This window comes from Propithecus coquereli, unplaced genomic scaffold (assembly GCF_000956105.1).
Source record: "Propithecus coquereli isolate 6110/MARCELLA unplaced genomic scaffold, Pcoq_1.0 Scaffold51, whole genome shotgun sequence".
Taxonomy (NCBI): Eukaryota; Metazoa; Chordata; class Mammalia; order Primates; family Indriidae; genus Propithecus; species Propithecus coquereli.
Genome location: NW_012150952.1, coordinates 2266506 through 2275361, shown reverse-complemented (window position 1 = coordinate 2275361; position 8856 = coordinate 2266506). Strand labels below are relative to the sequence as shown.

At 38.8% G+C, this 8856-nt stretch overlaps 1 protein-coding gene across 1 annotated transcript in view; it reads right to left on the bottom strand.

Annotated features, from left to right (window-relative positions):
- The window catches only part of RNF125 (ring finger protein 125, E3 ubiquitin protein ligase), a 47571-nt gene that overhangs the window by 28249 nt on the left and 10466 nt on the right, over positions 1–8856 (bottom strand). Inside the window, exons 2-3 of the mRNA XM_012656571.1 lie at positions 2743–2896; positions 283–356 (exon numbers count right to left, since the gene is read on the bottom strand). Of these exons, the coding sequence (XP_012512025.1) occupies positions 283–356; positions 2743–2896 (228 nt within the window). The remainder of the gene's footprint in view (positions 1–282; positions 357–2742; positions 2897–8856) is intronic.

Below are 8856 nucleotides of genomic sequence, written 5' to 3'. Positions count from 1 at the left end.
TCTGTGCTAGTCTAAAAAAGATATAAATACCATGGCTTTATAACATCCAATAGTATTACATGAATTCCTAATACACAGCATACTTAATGGCCCCATTAACAGCAAACATAAAAGACAGCTCTTGCAGTCCATTTTCCTCAATGCAGAATAAAGAGCCCTTGTTCCTCCAGATATACATTCACAAATCCTAACTATGAGGGATCTGTCGCTAACATAACACATATTCTATTAAATGTTTCATTAGAACTCTGATAAGATCTTGTGCTAAAGGAAGCTTTGTACAGCTGTGGTAAGGTTGCCTTCCCACTCTGCTTCATTTTGCCCAAGCTACGGAAGTTAAACCTCAAAGATGAAATCTACCACATCAAGAAAACAGTTACAATTGTTTCACAAAAGGCAAAAATAAAAGCAAATGGAAAAGTAAAAACAAAATGCTTGCTTTACAAATACCCATCTAAAAGATATAAAAACTAGGATTGATCTAGGTAGCTGTCTTAAACAGATGTATTTCACAACCTCTAACATCCAACTTTGCACATTAGTGTTCTCTCATCTCTTTACTATTACTGCTAATAAAAATGTATTTCTCTTTGTATTTTTTGTTCAACAAAGCATTCCTCATGAATTTAAGTAAGCCAAGGACTATCTGCTGACAAATGAATTGATCAATTCAGAGTCTAGACAGAAAATTACGTAAGACAGTGTAAGAGATAGCAGAAAGAACATAAACCTTTCTGCCTGCTCTAATGGTGTTAATAACACAATAGAGGAAAAATGATGCGTGGCCAAGTAGAGGAAACTGTTTGACACAGGAAACTGGAATGCTAAGGCCGAGCCTCATGAAATGGAGATCTGCCTGGACGCTGAAGACTATGTAGAGTCTAAAATGGCTGCAGAAGGAATGGGCAGCATTCCTAGTAGGAGGGATAACATAGAAAGGAAGCGATAGATGTAAAAGTGTCTCAAAGAACAAATCGAAATCCTTGTGACTAATCAGAAATGGGGTGGGGTGGGGTGGGGGGAAAGTAGAAAAAGGGAAGGGGATTTCCACCCAGGATAATTGAGAGGAAGCTCTTGTTTCTGGCAGACACCAAAGGAAAGATCAAAAACTGGATGATGGAATAAATAGGATGAGTTTGATTTTGTGCATGTTGAATTTTATTTGGTGACAAACTAAGTAAAAATAAGCAATAATATATTATTAAGAATGCAAACAGCTATCGATGTTGAGCATTTACTGTGCTCCAGACACCCTGTTAAAAGCCAGTCATCAGTCATGTATACATATAAAAAATATATATCTCTCCAATATATATTTATCATTTACTTTTGTGACCACCCTATAACATGAACATTATCTTTTTCCTCATTTTATAAAGAGGTAAACAAAAACTCAGAATAATAACTTTCTGAAAATCACAAAGAGTACATGAGAAAATTAGTGTTTGATCCCAGGATGTCTGACTCCAAGACCATGTATAAATTCTATAGTTAGGTAGCCATGAATAGACTGAGTCTTAAACAAACAGTTAGAAATGCACTGAGCATTTACTATATGCCAGCCACTTTCCAAAGGGCTGGGTACACAGATGTCAATAAGACAGACACAGTTTTATCTTCATGGAACTCAATCTGATGGGAATATATGACATTAAACCCAAAAAAAAAAAAATCACAAAAGTATAACTACATATAGTGATAAGTGGTATAAAGCAAAAGCACAGGGTGCTAAGAGAAAGCATAACAGGGCTATAATTTTGATAAACATCAAGAAAGGTTCTTCTAAAAAAATTTAGATGCTTAGTACATAATCTCTCTTTTGATCTCTAGACTATGTGTCTAAATGTGCTCCCAGCATCTCCTCTTGGCAGCTCAAATTTAACATATGCAAAACATAACTCCATGGATTCTTCTCCAAGTTTTCTCCCCATATTAGTAGCCTCACTTATGCAAGTCAGAATGCCTGGGAGGCATTTTTGACACCTCTCACTCGCCACCACATCCAATTACCAATTTCCTTGAATTCTACCTCTAAACACACCTTGAAACAACCTCTTATTCCATAACTAATGCTGTCACCCTAATCCAGCCTTCTCACTTGACCTATCATAATAGCCACTTAACTGTTCACACCAATTGCACTTCTGCCCACTGCAAAGCATTCTCCACGCATATGTTAGAGTGATGATATCTCAAAACTGTAAAAACAATCTTGGCGCCCTAAAGCTTACACTCTTTCTATGGCTTACTATTGCATTTAGGATAAAATCTAGAATCTTCTACATGGCCTCTAAGATCTCACATGATCTGACCAGGCTAGTATAGTAGCAAAGGTGGAAAACTTCAACAAGGAGGAAGCGATCAATAGAGATAAATAGTGCAAAGTCCAGAATAACACAGGTGGAAATATGCCACCGGATTTGATGACAAAACTATTCATTGGTGGGATGCCACAGAGCAGCAAGAATACAGGCCACATAATAGGAGATCACCAGAGTTATAGAAAGAAGAGAAAATGGACGTGGTCAATGACAGCCTTTGTTTGAAAAATTGGGTGATGGTAGGAATTCAGGGGTCTGTCTTTTTGCAGCCAATATATATGAAATTGGAGAAAGGGAAGCGGGGAGGGTGAGATAAAACACTTTCAAAATAGTGGGTAGGAAGGGGTCAAAAGCAGAGAGGAAATGACCATTTTCTCAGGAATCTAAGCTGGTAACCATGAACATGGGCAGGGTCACATACCAGGGTGTCACACTCGGCGCAGTTCTGGTACTCGGATTTCATCCTTTTGGCTATGTCAGTTGCTGGAACTCCTTCTGAAGGCAGATATGCCCGGCAATATGGACAGGTCCACTTATTATTCTTTAGACTGGTAGCGATACAGGAGCGGCAGAATCTACCCGAAACGAACCAAGAATATATCACTTTTCTTGAAAGAGATAAAGGAGCCGCCATTACGTGTGTGTTTGTATAAACTGTAGTTTAATGATACTGTGTACGCTGAGAGCCATGCTACCAAATTACAGGTCTACTTGCATCCTACGCTTCCCGACCATCGCCTGCCTTCCCAGGAAGCCGTCTTTGGGATGACACATCTCACCACGTGCACTTGCATTATATGTAAGCAAAAGTAAGCATGCAAAGTGGGGGAACAGTATTCCTATAAAGTGAGTTAAAACTGTAACTCAAAGGGCATCTACTGTTCTTCCTTTTTCTTAATCCTATTTTACCTTAAATTTTGGGCAAAAATAGGTCTTTGCTCTGTGGGGTTTTGTGTGTTAAAGAAAATAGCAGCAAGTCAAGGAAGTAAAAATACCAGACACATTATAGTTCTTTATAAAATAATTTTTTTCTTTTTTTTTTCTTTTACGAGCTGGGGGTCTCCCTATGTTGTTCAGGCTGGACTCAAACTCCCGAGCTCAAGGGCTCCTCCCACCTGAGCCTCCCAAGCAGCTGGGACTACAGGCCTGTGCACAGCATCCAGCATAAGATAATTTTAAAGTTATTCCCAGATACAGAAAATTATCTAATCAAAATGAGCACTATTAGGAATGTCCTCCAAGTCAAGAAATATTTACTCTGGTTTATTTAAAGATGATAATAAAATGTTAACACATAATCAACAGAATTCACAGAAAATCTCAACCTATTTATAGAAGCTGTTGAAGGCTAAGAGTACACAGACGTAAAAATGAGCATTTAGGTTATACACATTAGCATGGCCTCATATCGCTTAAACTGCTCAGCATATGATATCTATTTGGGAGTATTAATACTTGTCAAAAGTTAGGCTTTTTAAAATTTAAGTATACTTATAAACACTGAAAAGTTCATGTACATAGGCATATAGTTTAATGAAATCTCACAAACATAGCCACACAACCAGTACCCGTAACAAAACACAGGGCATGGCCATCCCCAGGAACCTCCCCTCCTATTTGCTTCCAGCCACAATTCTAAGCCCTCCAAGGTAATCGCTGACTTCTTTTTTTTTTTTTTAATTGGATGTGAAGGACCTCAGGAAATTTCACCTCAAAATATGACTCCTTGGTATAAAGAGCATTTTGAATTAAAGGCCCTTAGAGACCAAGAGGCCCTAGAAAGGGGCTTTCCCTCTATTTGCATAACCAGATGGACCCATCAAAAGAACAATTGGCTTCCCTCCCTTCCCTGTTACCTCACTATATTGCAGGAAGGAAAATCAAGAATGCAACCAGACCTGGCCCACATCATTTTAAATATAATACTTGTCTCTCAAGGTTAATTCAATTTCCAAAGAGAATCATTTACAAGTCAATCTGTTTCCCCCATCCCTTCATTCTCCCTAGCAACCATTTATTGCCCCTAAACAGAATTACCTATATTCATCATCTCCCCCTCCCCTCTAAAAGGAGAGTATAAAAATATCTGGATCCTACTGGCTAATCTCTCTGATTCTCCCTGTGCACACAGTAAGTAAACCTCTTCCTCCTATTAATCTGCCTTAATTGTGAGTTGATTTTTCTGTGAACTTTCAGGGAAAGGAGAATCCCCACCCCCCATCCCCCTCATCACCCCTACAATGTATTTTAATATATAAAACATTATAATGTACTTAGCAAATACGGTATCAATTTACAGACCTCAGCTTTCTCATCCCTGCTTACTATTCTTGGTGGTTGTAATCACTGACCTCTAACAAGAGAGACTAGTTTTGCCTATTTTTATACTTTCTACAAATGGAATCATCTGGTACATATTCTTTGTATTTCTCTTTTTTAGCTCAATATTATGGTCAAGTGATTCATCCATATTGCTGTACATAGTTGAGATTGTTCATTCTAATTTTGTGAAGTCTGTTATGTGAACACACCAAAATTTATTTACCATTCTATTGTTAATGGGCATTTGGGTAGTAACTAAAAGCTTTCTGATGCTAAGCTTCAGTAATGGACAAGCACAGCTATTTTCCAAAGAATTCTTGCTCTGTTTTTCTGCTTTAACTCCCAATTATATTAGTTATTACTGATTGGTAACAGTATTCTCTTCTGTGTCTGTTGTCAAATTATCACAAGCACACAGAGGATGCCTACCTTTGCAAAGTGCCTGAGTCATCTGGTTAATGTTTATGTCTGTCCAGCATCCATTCCTTTTATCTTGCAACAGCATCCTGCTCTTGCTCTGCAGGAGCTACACCTCTTATATTACTTACAGTCTTGGCGGGACCTCAATCAAGGTGCCTACCATCCATCCCCTACCATCTAGGCCAGGCCAAGTAGACCCTCTTTCTGGAAGTTGAATACTGAACAGAGTGACATAATGACTGATTCAGCTACAACTAGAAGGGATTGGCCTGCTCTTTGCTTAGAACCCCTAGATCTGCCTAGGTTCCTACCTTTTTTCCTCTAGCTGTTTTTGTTATTGTTTGATAACTTTTTATTTTAATATAATTTCAAACTTGATACACTGGTACTTTATGAAATTTTTTTAACACTTCCATGTACCTTAATTCATTTAACATTAACAAATCCCTAAGAAAGATCATTATTTCCATTTATTGATGAGGAAACTCAGGCACACAGAGTGTAAATTACTTCTGCACGGTCACACATATAGAAAGTGCCTGAACTGAGTTGGTCTTAAGCTGGGGTTTTCTGACCCAAAGTTCTATAACTTTTCTTTCTTTCTTTCTTTTTTTTTTTTTTTGGAGACAGAGTCTCACTCTGTTGCCTGGGCTAGAATGCTGTGGTGTCAACCTAGCTCCACAGAACCTCAAACTCCTGGGCTCAAGCGATCCTCCTGCCTCAGCCTCCCGAGTAGCTGGGACTACAGGCGTGAGCCACCATGCCCAGCTACCAAAGTTCTATAACCTTTCATTCCACCACCACAGCTACCCCAGCTGCAAAGAGCAATACTTTAGGAATCAAGAAACAAAACAAAAATGCCCCATCAACAAGAAGTCAGTAACTACAATACTACATGAAGAAGATCACAGAAATTTACACAATACATGACCATTCAGAATCTTGAACTCTGCCTCCCTCCTACACAGCCCTGGGCTGCTCAGTAAATGGTCAGTAAATTGAAATAACAAAATGAGTCATCAGGAATTGCCCAAAGGAGAATATTCTCGCAGAGCCCAAAGTTCTCATTAATAAATAAGAGCGTGGTGTCTTTCTCACTAGAACTTACAGGCTGCAAATGGAGGAAAGCCTAAGGAGATAAGGGCCTTCCCCCAACATACCCCAGGGTGGTTGAGAATGATGAATCATAAAAGGAGAGACCAGAATGAAGAGAATTTAGGTGAAAGATAAAAGCTGAGGATGGAAGCCAATTGCATTTTTAAAAAAGCTAATGCAATGTTCTCAAAAATTCGGAAGGAGTTGCCATTACATTAAAATCAGATTTCACATGAAATCTAATTTTCTGGCTTCCTGTGAAAAGCTAGTCTCTTGCCACTCTGGAATCCCATCCCCAAGAGGCCCCCTGGATGGTGCCCTTCCTGTGGGGTACCTGCCCTCCACCCATTCACATCACTTGCCTCACTCTGCTGGAGTTTGCAGCTCCTGACCCTGATGGAAATCAATCGGGAACTAGATAAGGATTCAAAGAACTCTAACACCAGATGGAAACTTAATTATGCACTCCTATTTGTTATTTTATTAACCCTTTCTGTTTCCTTAAGTTAAGTGATTAGCAACAAAATCCTTATAACAAAAAGATCGGCAAAGTATTGGAGGGAAACAGGAACAGACAGCTGAAGATATAGGGTATAATCATGTACTGACTCTCATAAAGTAATAAATACTGAACCCTAACTAAGTAGATTTAAAAAGAAACAAGGTGCATTAGGGAGTCCATGGGGTCTGGGGATAGAAAGGCAAAATAAGTATCCAAGGCAGGATGCAGTAGTTCACACCTATGGTCCCAGCACTTTCGGAGGCCGAGGTGGGAGGATCACTTGAGGCCAGGAGTTGGAGACCAGGTAGCTGGTCTCTACAAAAAACTGAAAAGTTAGCCAGAGGTGGTGGTTCACACCTATAGTCCCAGCTACTTGGGAGGCTGAGGTGGGAGGATCACTTGAGCCCAGAAATTCCAGGTTACAGTTGTAACCGAGTTCAAGCTCATACCACATACTACTCGCTGCAGGACAGTCAATAAGTCAAGCGACAAGGTATTGGGCAAGGAAAAGCAACTTTTATTCCGAGAGCCAGCAAAACTAGAAAATGGTGGGCTAATGTCCCAAAGAACCACCTTAAGTTAGTATGAACTTTAGGCTCCTTTTTATCTTAAGGGAAGGGGAAGTGGTGTGGGTGTTAGGTTGGAAGAGGTAACTGAAGACCACAGAAGACATCTGGGCATCAGTGAGGGTCTGAGGAGGTTGTAAAACTTCTTTGCTCTTGGTCAGTAAACTTTGGAGGATAAAGGTCTAGATGTTCCTAAAAATCTCTAACATAGCATTGTTACTGGTATATATACTTTTCTTGTATCCCCGGAAGTTAGATTTAGAAAAGGCACAATTGTCACCTTTCTTCTAGTCTATGTGCAGAGCTAAGTGTAAGTTTTTAACCTAAAAGATATTACCACAGGGGGTCAGAAGCAAAATGGAGCTAATTACGTTGAGTCTCCCTTTCACTGTTACACGGTGAGCTATGATTGTGCCACCACACTCCAGCGTGCGACAAAGACCCTGTCTCTTAAAAAAAAAAAAAAATCCTCATTCAGAGAAAAAGCCAAACTTCTTATAAATGTCCCCATCCCACCCCCCCAACTGCCCCCTCACTCACTTAGCTCCAGCCAAACTAGTTTCCTCACCCTTTACCTTCCTCTAAACCAAGGCTGCACAAAATGAGGCCCCATTTAGTAATAGTTCATGTTTAAGTAAGTATAGAGATGGAGCGAATTCTTTAGAAACGTGTATAATAATCTGTGGAATAATTTTACATCTGTAGAATCTAATAACAATTGTTTTTAACTCACCACTTTACTAATGAGGATAGTAATTATTTTAAATGAGGGTTTATATTTTATATACATCTTTAGTATTTTAGAATTCCATTCTTCTGTAATACATTTTTTATTTTACAAAATTATGGGTCCATGATGGTCTGGAAGTTAAAAAAAAAAAAAAACACAAATAACCTACTTGTCTTTACAACAGATAATTTGAGAAGCACTGCTCTAAATATCCTAAAATTGCAACTCTCTTGCATACATCCTATCCCATTTCTCTCCTTTATTTTTTTTTTTTACCCTTAACACTCATCATTATATAACACACTACATGCTTAACACTTGTGTCTTGTTTATTGTCCATCTTCCCCATAACAGTGCAAGCTCCACAAGGGTGAGGATTTGTGTCTATGCCTTAGCACAGAGCAGATGTTTGCTGGCCCAACAAATGAATGCACTGCATACAATAGCCCATCTAGCATAACAACCAACAACAAACCTGTGATAATGATGAAACGAAATGAACAACTTTTAATTTAAGTGTGGATTCCTACTAGCAAATGTAGGTGGGTGCATCGTTACCTGACAGCCAGACTTCTTAGTAGAATTCTAAAGGTCCTCTAGTAGAGCCTGATAATGGTCTAATTTTTGGCTTTGATAAGCAGATTTTAATAACCCTTAAAAACTCATTTCATAGATGTGATGGTTAGTCTTATGTGTCAACTTGGCTAGGTTACAGTACTCAATTATTTACTCAAACATTTCTCTAGGTGTTGCTGTGAAGGTATTTTGTAGATGTGATTAACATCTACAATCAGTTCACTTTAAGAGACTACCCTTGATAATGTAAACCAATTCTTTAAAATCTCAAATCTCTCTTTTTCTCTATAGATATACATACACATGCACACACACACACATACA